This window comes from Labeo rohita, chromosome 6, assembly GCF_022985175.1.
Source record: "Labeo rohita strain BAU-BD-2019 chromosome 6, IGBB_LRoh.1.0, whole genome shotgun sequence".
In the NCBI taxonomy this organism is placed as follows: domain Eukaryota; kingdom Metazoa; phylum Chordata; class Actinopteri; order Cypriniformes; family Cyprinidae; genus Labeo; species Labeo rohita.
In genome coordinates, this window is record NC_066874.1 from 24528109 (window position 1) to 24544850 (window position 16742).

The window sequence follows — 16742 nt, forward strand, 5'->3', positions numbered from 1 at the left end:
TTTCTCCATCTTGGCTGAGCTTTCAGTGTTGTTACGGAAAAGGATAAAGCTAATTGGTTGAATCCTCTCACATGACCCGCGGTGCGCTTGCGGCGTTCTGAAAAGTTGAGATGTTTTCAACTCGATGCGGCGCGGACGCGCCTGAAAAAAAACGTGCGCGTCGCTTCCGTTATGAGCGCAGCTGCCGCGCGTCTACATTTGAAATAACGAACTTGAGCGCGCAAAAGACGCGATATGTGAACGGCCCCTTAGGCCCCGATCACACCGAACGCGTTTTTTAGTTCTGAATACGCGAGGCGCACCGCACTGCCTTTTTCTGGTGACTTTTAAAAAAAGAGCAGTGCGTTGCGGTTTTTTATGTTGCTAGGCAACAATCAAATCAGCCGTTCTGTCAATCTAATCAAAGGATTATAGCGCGAGCGCTCTAAAATCTTTGGTTTTTAGCTGTTTAGTAAACTATCATATAAGCAAAAACCTTAAAAAAAACACAGCTCTGGGTAACCCGCGATAGACGCCAAAAGTTCCTCCCCCCATCACTGCAGTCTCCGGACTTTTTAGGCAACGGTAAAACTGTCGTCACCACAACAGAAGGCCCGCCTTTCCATTAATTCGATTGGACAATGGAAAAAAACCGCAATGACGTCGGGCGCTTTTCCGCTCAGAGTTGCTTATTTTCAACTTAAGGCGCTCAGAGCGCTCTGGCAAAAACGCGAGGGGCCCGCGGCGCATAAACAGCGCGCATAACGCTCACTGCCTATAGAAAACAGTTCAAAAAAGGCGCCTCTCGCTGCAAAGACGCGTTCGGTGTGATCGCGGACTAAAACTCTCCCTGAACTCTGTGTATTCTGGCTCAAGACAGTTAGGGTATGTCGAAAAACTCCGACCGTATTTTCTCCCATTTTATTATTTTAGTTATTTCCCCAAAGCAGTTAATAAACCGTAAGTCTCGCCCATAAACTTACTTCTTTACGTAAATATACTATCCGCTGTTATATTTTACTAACAATAAAACTGTGACCAAAATGAAAAGGCTTTTTGTCAGTGTTCACAAGACACGATGTGAGCTTTCAATTTGAATGTGCAATCTGAACCTTCAAGGCCATTAAACAATTTAACCTATAAATTATTGTAGACCACAGCTTATGGTACATTTTATTGTTCAGTCATCTTTCAAACGAAGATTTGCAATGCATTTTCAACAGATTTCTGAGATTGAACGTTTCCTTAGTAGTACAAAAATGAACAGTTGTGCATCTCCTGGTGACCTTCTGAAAACCCAAAGCTGCTGTAAGTGATTTTTCTGATCCACTGAAAATTTGAAAAACGCTGTTTGGACAAACAAGTCGTCCCGCCCCTAACATAAACAAAGAGGCGGGCCGCGCCTCTTTTCCTTTTTATTTTACTGTTTGCCAACCACACGGCCTCTCACAGAGGCAGTGTGATGTTTGAAGACACATGTATATTTTTCGTTTTTTGTTTAATTGCTTACAGCAGCTTTAACCACTCAATCCCTCACGAAAAGGGCAAGTGTGCTTACGTTAGAAAATAGAAACGGGAAGTATGCCTTAAATTATTATCGAACAAATCAAATGCTGTAGCAACATTATTTACAATCAATCAACCAAAGTATGATGGTAATTCAAAACATTTACAACAAAGAGAGCCCTTGTCTGCTGGCGGTGGCTAAATGCTGTAGATTCCTAATGTTTGGCAACAGTTTTTGTCCAGGTTCTAAGCTAAGTTTGCATCTTACAACTGGGCTGCACAAACAAACTTGTCAAAAACATGAATTAAGACAAAACTGAAGCAGTACACTGAATTATTTGCTCAGGGCTGGGCCAGTCTCAGGATTTGTTGGAGAAAGTTGCTCTTTGTCACAGTTGTGAGCCTGTGACCACGACATCTTCAAAAAACAAAACAAAATATGTGGATAATCAAGCTCTACCACCATACTGTGGATAAGTTTTTTAAAAAGGCATCCAGATTTTCTAACAGAGCAACTAAGACAAACAAAATCACTGTTTGTCCAAGGATTAGAATGTTGATTCAGACTTTGCAAAACAAACTTTGACATGCATACTAACTGATGTTTTGCCTGTGTGTCAAAGAAGAGAATAGTCTGTGTCACACAGACATAAAGCGCAACACAAATGAAATGTGTGTATTTCTTTGTTTGTTCAGAAAAAAAAAAAATCCCAGTTTGAAATCAGGCAAGATAGAGACCACTCACAGATGCTCATACAGGATAATCAGAATTCACGGCAGTGGACTGAACCTTAAACAGGGCTCACATGACTTAAACGGTCTAAGAGAGCTGTTTGGTTGTGATGCATCTGACGATCAGGCAGTTCATAGTTCAGAGAACGCTGGCTGCAATTCTTCAGGTTAACAGCGTTTGAGAAAAGAGGAAAAGGTTCAAAAGTCTGCTTCATCAGAATCACTGTTTCCTGTGGACTGGCTCTCTTCCTGTTTTTCTCCCCAGACAAATTTGTAGTTATTCTCCAACTCTTGCTGTCTCTTCTGTTCTTTATACACTTCTTCTGTACCTCCCGTCTGCACACAAAAAGAGTAAACATCAATTTATTTACCTGCTGTCAGTGGGAAAAAAAAAAAAAAAAAAAAAAAAAAAAAAAAAAAAAGTGAAAAAGGCCCTTTTTCCTTAACGGACACTAAAATGTGTGCCTTTATATTAAAGGGGTCATGCATTTTTTAAATTAATTAAATTCACAATAACACTTTTGCACCTAAAATAGTCATAAATTCCTTCTTTTCACTTCCCATTATACTGTATCTGCCTTTAAAGGGTGACATTTCATACAAATCTGACTTTTTCCATGTTTAAGTGCTATAATTGGGCCCCCGGTGCATCTTGCAACCCAGAATTTTTTTTTGGTGCAAGCTTGTGAAAAGAACAGCTGCTCAGATTTCCCTCCCCCTCGTGATGTAGGAAGGGGATCTTATTATAATATTACCACCCCTTGAAGGAGAAGTTCACTTCCAGAACAAAAATTTACAGATAATTTACTCACCGCCTTGTCATCAAAGATATTCGTGTCTTACTTTTTTCAGTCGTAAAGAAATTATGTTTCCTGAGAAAAAACATTTCAGTATTTTTCTCAATATAGTGGACTTCTATGGTGCCCACGAGTTTGAACTTCCAAAATGCAGCTTCAAAGGGCTCTGAATGACCCCAGCCGAGGAATAAGGGTCTTATCTAGCAAACCAACAGGTTATTAATTGTTTTTATAAAATATACTTTTTAACCTCAAATGTAATTTATATACTTTTTAAACCTTTTAGCTCTGCGATGCGCATGCAAACTCTGTGTAATCCGGGTCAATACAGTTAGGGTATGTCGAAAAACTCCCATCTCATTTTATCCTCCAACTTCAAAATCGTCCTACATTGCTGCAGAAGTACCAACCAAGTGTTTACAAAGTGAATGTGCAAAGAAGATCAAACGCCCTTTACAAACACAGGTAAAACAGCGATGTAGGACGAAATGAGATGGGAGTTGTGTGTATAGATTCATACCAGAAGGTTGATGAGAAGCTCTCTAAATGATTTTGTATCCTCCTCAGTGAGCCACTGGTCTCCTGCTTCCTCTGCTGTTTTTCGGGTTAAAATCTTCACCTCAATCTTTCCTGAAAAGCAGGCCCAAAAATGCTTAGTCATCATTCAGGTATGTGAACATCAACAATTACTCTATTCTAGTTTAATAACAGAAAATTATACCAAAATGATTATTTTTCATTCCCATCCACACAGCTGATAGAAGAAATAAGTAGTGACAGAAATGTTGCATGCAGGGACGGTAATGAAGGATGTGGGATGTGAAAAAGACATTAAGTGCTCCTAAAGTCATACTCCTAAACTGTCTTTCAGCCTAAGCATGATCAACTCCACTCCAAAACCAGAAAAACTAGAGAAACAGCCACTACCCTCTACTGATGAATGCCAGTGTACACAAAACCTGTAATGTTGTTTTCTTTTAAAGCAATTCTTAAGACTGAAAAAGACCGCCTCCTCCCTTTTCTGAAGCCATGCAAGCCAGCATCAAGGGAAAAACAATCACTGGCATCTAAAAGAATCGTGAAGCACGTATGTTTAGATATGTTTTAGAGTGGAACAGAGTCAAAGTAAAAGAAGAGTCAAAGCTACTCAGAGCAAAGCCCAGGAAGAACAATAGATTTCATGATGAAAAGATAAAGTTTTTGCTCCACTCACAGAGACACACACAAGGAAATAATTATACTTAGGTGTGTGCGTGTTAGTGTGTTCCGGGCCTACCTTCGGCCTTGATGCCGGCTCTCTCTAGCTGCTCTTTGACCACTTCCTGAATCTGCTGCCACTGGGGGTCGCCCTCGCCCAGTTCCTTCACCTTCACACCCCCCTCATCATCATCATCATCGCTGCCCCCGGTAACCGCTCCTGCAGCCACACCTCCGCCCACCTTATACTTAGTCACCCTGACTTTTACCTGCTCGCCATTGTTGCCCGCTTGGGTGATGAGAGACAGAGGGAAGGGGAGGTTACCGCAGATACGGCGGAAAATCCCCCCCTCCCTATTTCACATATTATGGTCTCTCTCTAACAACATTAATGACACAACAGTATGACACTGTGTAGTATTAGTGTTAGTGATGACAATGATTTAGTAAACAGATAAAGTATACAGTGGCCCCACAAAGTATTTGGACCCTAAAATAAGTTAATGCAAGCATTCGAAAGGTTGGGGTCTATGTTTTTTTGTTTAACACAAGGATGCGTTAAATCGTCAAATGAGACAGTAATAAAAATTGAATTTTACAAAAGATTTCCATTTTAAATATATGCTGTTCTTGTGAACTTTCTATTATTAAAAGAAGCCTGAAATAACATATTACATAAATGTTAAGCTGTTAAACTGATTTTAACATTGAAAATATTAAGAAATGTTTCTTGAGAAGCAAATCAGCATATTAGAATAATTTCTGAAGGATTATGTGTCTGAAGTAATGGCTTTTCAATCACCACAATAAATTATAATTTATAATACACTGCTTTTCACAAGTTTGGGATCAGTAAGATTTTTAATGTTTCTTATGTTCATCAAGGCTGCATTTATTTGATCAAAAATCCAGAAAAAAACAGTAATATTGTGAAATAATATTTCAGTGTAAAATAACGATTTTCTATATGAATTTATTCTAAAATGTAATTTATTTCTGTGATGCAAAGCTGAATTTTCAGCATCATTACTCCAGTCTTCAGTGTCACATGATCCCTCTGAAATCATTCTAATATGCTGACGTATTATCAGTGTTAAAAACAGCTGTGTTGCTTAATATTCTGTTGGAACCTGTGATACCTTTTTCCAGGACTTTTTAATAAATAAAAAGTTAAAAAGAAATGCATTTATTTAAAATATAATTCTTTTGTAACAATATAAACTACCATTTAAATGTTTGTGGTCAGTACATTTTTATTCTTTCATTGTTTGAAAGAAATTTAAAAAAAAAAAAAAAAGTGATAGCAAAGACTTTCTTTCTTACAAAAGATTTCTATTTGGAACAAATGCTGAACAAAAATACCTTTTTATTCAACAAAGAATCCTGAAAAAAAGAATCAAAGGTTCCAAAAAAAATATTTCCAACATTGATCATAAATCAGCATATTAGAATGATTTCTGAAGGATCATGAGACACTTAAGACTGGAGTAATAGCTGAAGAAAATTCAGCTTTGCATCACGGGAATAAATAATATTTTAAAATATATTAAAATAGAAAACCATTGTTTTAAACTGTAATAATATTTCACAATATTATATATTCTCTGTATTTTTGCTCAAATAAATGCAGCTTTGATGAGCATAAGAATATTCTTTAAAAAACATTAAATATCTTACTGATCCCAAGCTTTTGAATGGCAGTGTATATTATAATAGAAAACACAGATTATAAATTATAATATCATTGCACAATATGACTATTTTTCTGTATTTCTGATCAAATAAATTCAGCCTTGGTGAGCATAAGATATTTCTTTCAAAAACATTTAAAAATCTTACAAACCCTGAATTTCTGAACAGTAACGTTATCATTTATTAAAAAAAAAAAAAAAAAATGCAGCCAATAATTTGTTATACGTTAAACACTTCAAATGAAGTAACGTGAAAAGGTCTAGCATTATTTGCTTTCAGATTATTACTTTTCAGGGCCGCTGTATATACATCATACACTCATTAATAGACATTATACTATATACACTGCCCTCCAAAAGTTTGGAAACGCCCTAGAAAAGTGGGGTTTTGGACAATATTGGCATGAATCCTTTTTCATTTGTGATAATTTTGCAGGGACAACACAAACTACGAAAACGTATTTTATTACATAAACAGTTTATACATAAAAAAAAAAAGTATATTTTCGATTCATCAAAATATCCACCTTTAGCAGCTATTACAGCTCTACATAATCTGGGCCTAAATTCATTGTATTCTAAACTTGGCAATCAATTGTTGAAGCTATTAAGGTGTGCTGACCCAAAAATCTTTTAAAAACCTGGGCCAAGTTGCCATTATTATGTAATCAAAATGAAAATTATTATTGCTGGTATTGAATGATAATGTCAAGTTACTTTAATGTATTTGCACCAAAAAATGATAAGGATTTATGCTGATATCGTCCAAAACCACACTTTGCCAGGGGTGTTTCCAAACTTTTGGAGGGCAGTGTATGTACAGTATAATATGCTCACAAACAGGTTTAATGAATGACTGGGGTGCAAATATGAACGTTACAAGCAATTAAATGCGCCATCCATTCTACCATCTGCTCATTCACGCACCTGTTCACTCAGCATCCGTTCTGTATATTTACCTGGTGTTTTGGGAACCAGGTTTGGGCTGCCAGGAGAAGGGTCTCCCTCTGTCTTATGCTGTGACTGTGTGTTTTTATGCATTTCTGTATTTTTGTCTGTTTCTGGTTCACTCTCATGTCCAGTCTTGTCTTCAAGACGATCCAGAAGTTTCCCCAGTGTGTTCTCTAGAGTTTGCGTAGCCTGAGAGCGATCAAACTCGCCCTTAAGACCTTCATTTTCTAACTCCTGCTGAGCCTGGGAGATAAAAACATGGTAGAATACATTCACTGCCAAGTCTTTTGGCTGATTTGTACATAAACGGGCGGTAACAGTAAAATCTCATACTTCCTCTATGATGTTGTCGAACTCTTTCTGCATCTCTTCTTTTATCTCTTCTATCTTGGAGGAGGGAACAGACAGATCTGCCATCTCATCCTCAAATTCTTGCAGCAATCTTTCATCGTCATCCCCTTCCTCTACCTCCACCTCCCTTTCTGCTGCCCTCTCCTCTTTTTTCTCCTCCTTTTTCTCCTCCTTCTCCTGCTCCTCTCTTTTCTGAGATGACTGCTGGTTCTCTTTTTCCAGCTCGGCTTTCCTGTTCTGAACATAGAGCACAGAAATTAATGGTCGATCAATATGTGTTTCTCAATGGGTGAGTGGGTTTTTACGAGACACAGTGTCTTAGCAACACTTTATGGCAGGATATTTTGAAAAACTGCGAGACATTATGCAATGGCCATAGGCGATTTAGCAATTTTTGCCAAGTTATTGGCGGATATTCTCTAGACGGCTAGATGTTGGCTGACAAATGAGCCTCTGTCAAAGCCTGTGTCCAGATTCAAAAATACTTACTTTTTGGTTGCTCTCTCTGAGATGTTGTACAAATTTCATGAGGTCTGCAGGGTCTGTGATGATTTTAAAATTAAATTTTTCCTCTCCAAATACTAAAGAGAAAAGAAAGATGAACAAGAAAGCTATCATTTTTGTTCATCACAAATGACTTAAGGTCTATTTAAACTCTGAATAATTGTCTTACTGTCATTTTCATGTATTTGGCTGTCCTGAGGCTCCTGAGGGCTCTGTAAGACATTTGTAAATCATGGTAATGATCAGTGCCCCCTCAGAAAGTCAACAAGTGTAAAGGTATGAGAAAGTGCATATGGTTTATAGTACAGTGTGTAGAAGTGCTTTAAATGAGGCTGTACCTCTGAGTCAGGTGTGCTTGACTCTGTGCTTGCTGGTTTGGTAACTCCATCCCAGAAGTCCTTGTCTTCTGGCTCTTCACTCACTGAGCGCACCTCAGCTTCTCCACCCTCTGTTAACACACAAACATGCACACATAAATGCCATACTGTTTAAATGCTGCACAAAGCATTTGTGCAAAGAAAGCATTTTATACATATGTGTGTGTGCACAAACAAGCATATTGGGCATATTGGCCTCTCCAAAAATGACTGTATGATCAGTCAGAAGGTTGAATATGCTTGTTGATCAACACATATTGATCGACCTTGAGCTATGTTTTATTAAAAGATAAGGATTTGAAAATTAATATTGTAATAGTCTTTACTATTTAGTGCAAACAAGTCATAAGGCATATGGCTTCTCACCATCTCAATGTGACATTTACACAGCGTCACCCAATGTATTCATTTGTAACTGTATGATTTAGGAAAGGTATTCTGAGAGACTGTGGTTGAAAGGGTGTTGCGGATGATGAAGATCATTGGATGAAGTCAAATGAACCTGACCAAGTATATATATATATAAAAAAAAATAATAAAAAAAAATCAAATCATTGTATGCTAACCTTTTGTTTCTGACTCTGAAGGTGGAGGATCATCTGAATGGTCTGCAGGGTCCTCATCTGTTTTATCGTCTTGCAATTCCTTGTTCTTGTCATCCTTGGACAAAATTTCATCCAGGTTCTTGAGCTCCTCCGAGATCTGCTCCACTTTACGTTTAGTGTCAGCTGAGTACAGAAAAAGAGGGAGTGAGAGATACAAAGAAAGATGTCAATGTGCTAAAAATAATGCTTCAATTAGAGAACAGAGTAAGATTAAATGTAGACTGATTGCATCTCTGGAAAGCTCATCTAACAGGACATCACATGTGCAGTGGGGACATTTTCCATGAATAGCGTAATGATAAAGCTGTCGATTTTCTAATCTTATTAATTAGTTATGGAAAAAAATAAAGCATTAAAATTTGTAACACAATTAATGCCCCCAACCCAGCCCACTGGTTTAGTGATAGTTGTTAATGAGTATTTGAACCCTCTCCAAAAATGACTGTATGATCAGTCAGAAGGTTCAATAATGTACAGAAGGTTCAAACACTCACTGATGCTTTAGATGGAAACACAATGCATTAAGAGCTAGGGGCTGAACAGGTTTTGAATTTGAAGATCAGGGTAAATTTAACTTATTTTGTCTTACGGGAAACATGTAAGTATCTTCTGTAGCTTCTGAAGGGCAGTGCTAAATGGGAAAAATATATATTTAGGCAAAATAAGAAAAATGTACACATTCAAAAGTTTACACCCCTGTCTCTTAATGCATTGTTTTTCCTTCTGAAGCATCAGTGAGCGTTTGAACCTTTTGTATTATGAGTCCCTCAGTTGTCCTCAGCGTGAAAAGATGGATCTCAAAATCATAGAGTCATTGTTGGAAAGAGCTCAAAATTACAAAAATGCTGAAAATCCAAAGAATCTGTGGGACCTGAAGGATTTTTCTGAAGAACAGCAGGCAGTTTAACTGTTCAGGACAAACAAGGGACTCATGAACAACTATCATTAAACAAAAAAACACAGCTGTGGATCATTCAGATAAAAACACAGTGTAGAAAATCAAGCGTATGTAAACTTTTGAGTCATTTTTTTAAATTCATACATTATTTTCTCTTGTGGACTATATGTAAACGTCTTTCTTGTGAAATATCTTATTCAGGTCAGTACTAAATAAAAAGTAACATGCATTTTGTATGATCCCTCTTATTTTGGTAAAATAATTAACATTTTGCAGATTCTGCAAGGTGTAAGTAAACTTTTGACTTCAACTGTACATCATCTCACATTTAGATGTGTTGGACTTGAAGTGGCGCTGCACAGATCGATCTGTGTTTGACATAAAAGTATAGCAAGAATGCAGTTACACGCCTCTAAAATTCAAGAGACTGGGGCTAAAATGCCCCTGTATGAGTTTTTGTCTCATGTTTATATCATATGATATAGTTGCGCAATATCACACAAGCAATGACTGCAATAGCACGAGACCAAATGTGATATTTACTTTATACAACAGTTCAATAAATAAGAAATTAAGTGTTGTATTTTAGACACAATATTATCTGTTTTTGCTCAGTTTTGCCAAAGCAAATATTCCCTATTAAAGGCACAGTAGAACTGTTGCACACCTTCAAGCATTACACAATTTCTGAATGAATCTGAGTTCTGAAGGAGTTGGGTGAGCTAATGAGAGCTATTTACTTCATTCCTGAATAAATCAGCCATTTGAATGAATCCACTGAATGAATGAATCAGTCAATCAATCAATGACTTTTACTGCCACCTACTGGCAGTTTTAGTTTCTTATTTAGAGAGATATATTTGTAGCAATAGCCAACAATACATTGTATAGATCAAAATGATTAATTTTTCTTTTATGCCAAAAAAAATTAGGATATTAAGTAAATTTAGTATTAAGTAAAAGTTTTTATACATTTCCTACTGTAAATACATTAAAACTTCATATTTATTAGTAACATGCATTGCTAAGAACTTCACTTGGACAACTTTAAAGGCAATTTTCTCAACAATTTTTGCACCTTCAGATTCCAGATTTTCAAATAGTTGCATCTCGGCCAAATATTGGCCTCTGCTAACAAACCATACATCAATGGAAAGCTTTCATAAGATGTATAAATCTCAATGTCAAAACGCTGACTCTTATGACTGGTTTGGTGGTCCTGAGTCACATATGTATATGCATGTGTAAATTCATATGTATATAAAAGTGGAAAACGTAAATTAAAATGATACAGAGTATTTCAAATGATTCACATCATTCAACTGATAACACCATTTTTTCCACTGATTTTTAAATCGGAGATGTTCTGAAAACATCTGTCTTATTGTCACATTGTTATGCAGCACAACAAGGAAGGATTGTGAAACCAATCATATGACACGCTCTTAAAAGCCTAATAAAAAGTTATTATAATTAAAATTATTATGACATTCACAACATTGCTTAATTTTGTATCACCACAATATATTGCCCAATATGTTTTTCATTAAATGACAAAGCCCTGATAGAGAGAAAAAAACAGAACCTTTTGTACTTACAGACTTGAGCCTTGACATAGTCCATATACTGCTGGGCACTGAGAGCAGGTTGGCACACAATGCCTTGTGGTTTGGCAGTGGAAGGTGGACGCAGGAGGGGATGCTGGCATGTACGAGAGGTGTGTACTGTTAAGACGTAGCGGCAGGACTGAGGTTCATCTACCCTCGCAATATAGTCACTAGAGCCCTCCTCACACACAAACTGTTGAAAGAAAAACACATTAATTTAAACTATCACTGCCATTGTATTAAAATGAGATTTTCATTGACCTTAAAAGAGCAAAGCAATACATATTTTCAATAATGTTGGCTTTTGACCTACACTATATGCGCACTATATGCAATTTCAAAACAACTTTGGCCCTCCCTAACAGCTTTAACTACGCTGGGAAGACTTTCCAATAGATGTTGGCACATGACTGCAGTGGTCTGCTCCCATTCACACACTCAGTGCAAAGTATGTTGTTGTTCAAACTATTGTTCAAAGGTTTGGGAATGCTTGGAAAAAACTTTATATTTTAAAAATGGTACTGTACAGTAATTTTCCAGTCTTCAGTGTCACATGATCATTCAGAAATAATTCTAATATGCAGATTTTGTGCTCAAGAAACATTTTTAGTTATATAAAATTGATTTTTGTAACAATATAAAAGTCTTTACTATCATTTTGACCAATTTAATGCACAATAAAATTATTTTCTAAAAAAATATATATACTGTAGCATTACATTTTTTTTCTTAATTAGTATCCACATATGTTTGGTTATGTACTGTGCTTGGTTATGTAAGTGTACTTCAGTTGTACACTTTCTTTATAACACTGGTGAACATTTGTCAGTGTGTGCAATCTTACTCTGACTTCTGTCTCTCTGGGGTTCCCATTCAAGTCACATTTAGAGCCATTGACATATGACTGACTATGATACCTCTTCAGTTTATGCTGCTTAGATGCCTAAAAATAGAAAAAGGTCATCAAGTTAAACAAGTACAAAAATATATAGAAGTTAACTACAAAGATGGCATGCAAATAGCATACTTCTGAATATGTGTGTTAGTATATTCATAATATTGCTCCCTGTACATTACTAATATTGAGTAACAGATTTAAATGGAAAATAGTTATAGAGTGTTTTCACAACGAGTCATTAATCGGCCATATTGGCGGCAATGAATTGAAAACAACGCCACTGAACCAAACAAAACTTGCATATTTTGCTGATTATTGCTGCTGAAAATAGTCAATCATTGTCATGTTTTGGACTGTACTAATCAGCCGGACTGGGAAACACATTTGGAATACTATAGACTGCCAAAAGTTATAACAAATAAGAGTGCAAAAAACTGTCTGAGGAACAAAAGGCATTTGTGGTTAGCCAAACTGAACCAGGATTTCCAGGGCAAGAATCCTGAAAAAAATTTGTATTTGTTTTTATTTCCAGTCACGTAGGTGGAATATTAGGCTAATATCCTAATTAATACTGCTTGTACATATCTTTACGAACTATTAACTTTAGTTTGTCCAAATACTGTGCCCTTTCCTGCTTATGATTTAGCAGCTTCTGCACATTTCTTTCTGTGGTTTAGACAGCACAAATTAGCAGAACGTATTCAGTAGTACATTAACCGTGAAATCCATGTTGTTGTTTACATCCAGGTATTTCCAATATGGCCGATATCACAATTTTCTCCATTTTCTATAACTATTAAAAATGAATAACATATGACAAATAAATAAAATGAAGTGCATTAACTTTTGGCCTTACCTTAGCAGTTTCATTGGTCCAGTCAAACTCTGAATCATAATATCCCAAGAAAAGCACATCTCCCTTGATCTCAGAATCTATAAATCACAGACATGGAATACTTTTAAAAAACCTTGAATAGAGTGACTACACATTATCCTGCAAAACTTAAATTCCTAAATACAATCTTTTTTGCCATTAAAAATGTTAAGGCTATACCAGGCATGAGACACATGAGACATGACAATAATGATATAACACACCTTCTAAGTGGTATTGTCTGATGTGCTGGCCGTAGCAGAACTCATAAGTCCACCAGTCTTTGGTCTGTAATCAGAATAAAAATAAACACGTTGAATGTCGTGACGGCATGTAATTCACTGGCTGCAAATAATGGAAAAAGACTAAGCAAATAGCAATTATTTAATTATCCACACAAACACAGGCCACTCTTATAAAGGTATGTTTGCCAGTGCCTGTGGTTGTGTATATTCAGTATTTGTGTACATTCCAATGTGTAAATCAATCAAGCATAGAACTAGAGGTGATGTCAACCTTAACCAGGCATGGTGCAGTTTGCATGGGCTTGAGGAGATCAGGGACGCCTGGACCACTGTAGCCTTGAACATCAGGTTCTGACACCGGGTCCTGATGGAAACGCACTGCCTGAGCTGGTAAACGACACTCATACAGCTGCTTGTATTTGTTAGAGACCAACATCACATCTTCCATCTAAAAACAGGAACAGAAAGAAGATGACAGAAACAGAAAAAAAATAATTAGAAAAAGAGAACCAGGGGGTCGTGGCGATACAGTTTACACCACATTACCATACTGATTTTTACCGAACTTCATATCGTTATAATCATGCAAAATCTATAGCATACAGTACCTGTGGAGGCACAGTCTAACATTTTTGTCACATGGCTAATTTTTCACTCGTTACTTTACGAGCTATTCTGTATTGGGCTAGTAGATACTTAGTAGGAAACCATGTTACACAGGCAAGCTGTTTTAATGTCTGATACGTGAAGCTGCATAAAGCTAACAGCTGTCTGTAGCAAATAAACATCCCTAGCTAACTGCATCCTTGACCAAAACAACGTTACCTGTCCCATAATAACAGGATCGGGCAGAATCTGTATTCCATATTTCATTTCATTTAATTCTTCTAAATTCAAAAAAGCAAAGACGGACAGGAGACATGTTAAGAAAAAAACATATAATCCTCTTAACCACTTAATCAAGGAGGAAGCCATAGTTCTCTCATATCGCAAACTAGCGTTGTCAAATGATTTGTTATTTGGTGCAGGTCGATGTGCGGCAAGGAACGTGGATTGGACAACGTTGTGAAAAACTGACACGTGATTGGATAATATCAACGTCAGTCAAGTTCAGAGCGCGTATTCATTGGATCACGAGCGGTAATAGCCACCCACCAGCCACGAAAATGACTTCTATTGGACCCGCCAAATATTTGCATATCAATGTAATGTTACGTCTCGGACTCATGGGGTCGCTGTGGAGCATTTGAATACTCCACTCGCACAACGTTGTGTTTGCAACATATCTCACATTTGAAGTTATAGGAATAAAAATATCTCAGAAAAAGAAATAAATTGCCATTATATTAGATAAATTGTGTTTCTTTGTAGCTAATCTATCCATTATCCATCGTTTTTGCTCGAGGTTAAATTGTCATTGGGAAAAAAAGTTATATATGGAGAAAACAAAAAAAATACATAAGTCTCAGTAAAAGTAAGCAAAGCTCAAATAGCAAGGAGACATTCGTGCAGTGTAAAGTGCAAATTTGCTTGGATCACATGTGGGCAGTAGCCAGTGTAGCTTTTCCGCCCGAGCTTTCCATATTATTGTGAATAAAAATGTCATTTTTATTTATGCATTAATTACTCAGTTTAAAAAAAAAAAAAAAAAGATTGACCAAGACATTCCTAATAAATCTTAGTAAAATGTATGTTTTATTTAAACACTGTATCCACCTTTTTCTTGCTGTAAGAGTGGGCGCAGCCATTTGTTAATTTTATGGGTCTGGCTTCCGGTCTCATCCACATCCAGCTATTTTTAGCTGTACAATACAGCTCATTTTGCTGTTTGATATTGCAAATTGGTGTGACTTACCATGTTATTTTAATGTATTATCTTAATTATAAACACACTGGTTTTTAGTGCAAACAGTTTTACTGTTTACTGCACGTTGTTATTCTTCTCATTATTTTCCTATTGCGGATAATGAACCGGAAATCTCACTTATAGGCTTACTTCCGCATTGAAGAAAATGTGGATAACATGAACATTTAATTATAGTCAGTAACAATACGAAATATAGCTGCAAGCAGCGATGACGGGCCCTCGCCACCAGCGCATCCGCAACCCTGGTGCCATCAGAAAAATGGTACCCAGCGGGCACATGCATTGACTGTAACCCTGTGGCAGTTTGGATTAAAGGATAACAGCAATGAAAGGGTTAAAAGCAAAATGCTTTTAAATCATTCTGACAGACTGAGAATGAGCTGAAAAAATCCTTATCCTATGAGGTCATCTTGTGTTCATCCTTGGTATTACAGTCTTCATCTGCCAGTTTATATGTGTGATATTTGAAATGTTTCTGCGGTCTCTGAAAACATGATAAACATGATTGTTTTTCATATGTAAAAAGTTGTCGAGAGTTAGGATAATGCACTTTAAATGCTCCCTCCCTCTCTCTCTCTCTCTCTCTCTCTCTCTCACACACACACACACAACCACTCAACTACCCTCACACTTATCACTCACAGTGAACACACACACTTAACACAGACCTCCAGCCCATCCCCCACACACACAGAGTTAGAGTGAGATCAGATGTTTAATAGTTTTTTAATTTTCTATTTTTAGTAGACTATTTTATATCGATGGAACTAAGCATTTATTTCTCAGAATGACTAGTTCTGTGTATGTAAAAAGTTTTGAAGTGTTTGGATGCTGCATTCTAAAGATTATGGTTATGTTCACTGCTACTTTAATAAATCAACATGTCAAAACCATTCAAGATATCCCAAATCCGCTCGCAATTAAACATCTTCAGTATGTTGGCATCATGTTGACAAAGTCTGGTGTAAATTCAAAGTTTTTTGTACGAGTAGTATTCATTAATTCACAGCTATATTTTTCCAAAAATCCACATTTGAATCAAAATAGCAGACATCCTGTTGGTCGCAGCTAATGGGTGTAAATTAGAAAGTTGTCCGGCTTGATCTGTAGCTAAAACTTACACCCCCCCCAAACACACACACTTTTGACAAAACCCACACCCATTTATGAGCTTTTGCCAGTGTCTAACTATCATTAATACTGATGTGTGTCTTGAGTTTCATGACAATCTAAGCTTATTAAGTGCCCCAAAAACACAGGAAACAAATGTTAAAGTTTCACACGTTGTCATGGCAACAGCATTTAATGTATCAACGACCCCTTTACAGATTCTCATCAGCTGTGTTTTGACATTATTCTGATAAAGTTTGAAGCAAATCGAGTAAAATTAAGAATCTGATTCCAAGGCATTTTAAAAACGACACACTTCCTGCTGCCAGTTGGTGGCGCTATAACTTTGACTCATGATAGTCACATCTATGTGATCGGCATCATACAACGAAGTTTCATCAGAATCAGACAATGTGTGCAACAGTTATTAGCCATTTCCTGTTTCTCATTTCTCACCATAATTTCGTCGCCATGGCCAAACCGTTCGAGATATCAAAAATCCCTCCGCAATTTAGCATCCCCAATGTCTTGAGGTCATGCTGACAGAGTTTGG

At 36.8% G+C, this 16742-nt stretch overlaps 1 protein-coding gene across 2 annotated transcripts; it reads right to left on the bottom strand.

Annotated features, from left to right (window-relative positions):
• Window positions 1-1140: 1140 nt before the first annotated feature.
• On the bottom strand, window positions 1141-14226 carry os9 (OS9 endoplasmic reticulum lectin). 2 transcript variants are annotated; one of them, XM_051112770.1, is made up of 15 exons: window positions 14038-14225; window positions 13484-13660; window positions 13192-13255; window positions 12950-13026; window positions 12040-12138; window positions 11187-11388; window positions 8652-8813; window positions 8047-8156; window positions 7878-7920; window positions 7694-7785; window positions 7187-7441; window positions 6862-7096; window positions 4291-4500; window positions 3535-3644; window positions 1141-2553 (listed from the first exon to the last, which is right to left on the bottom strand). In XM_051112770.1, exons 1-15 carry the CDS (start codon window positions 14185-14187, stop codon window positions 2416-2418), a joined length of 2124 nt encoding a protein of 707 aa, XP_050968727.1. In that variant the 5' UTR covers window positions 14188-14225; the 3' UTR covers window positions 1141-2415. The 2 variants fall into 2 exon arrangements, with proteins under 2 accessions (XP_050968727.1, XP_050968728.1); XM_051112771.1 differs by lacking the exon at window positions 4291-4500 and having other exon boundaries at window positions 14038-14226.
• Between the last annotated feature and the right edge of the window lie 2516 nt (window positions 14227-16742).

Bases quoted from the DNA above. Each gene is read 5' to 3' on its own strand.
- os9 (XM_051112770.1), bottom strand. From the start codon at position 14,187: ATGGCTTCCTCCTTGATTAAGTGGTTAAGAGGATTATATGTTTTTTTC. The intron at 4,501-6,861 runs GTAAATATACAG...TCATCACCCAAG, and splicing joins CCTGGTTCCCAAAACACCAG to CGGGCAACAATGGCGAGCAG. The intron at 2,554-3,534 runs GTATGAATCTAT...TTTTGTGTGCAG, and splicing joins AGCTTCTCATCAACCTTCTG to ACGGGAGGTACAGAAGAAGT.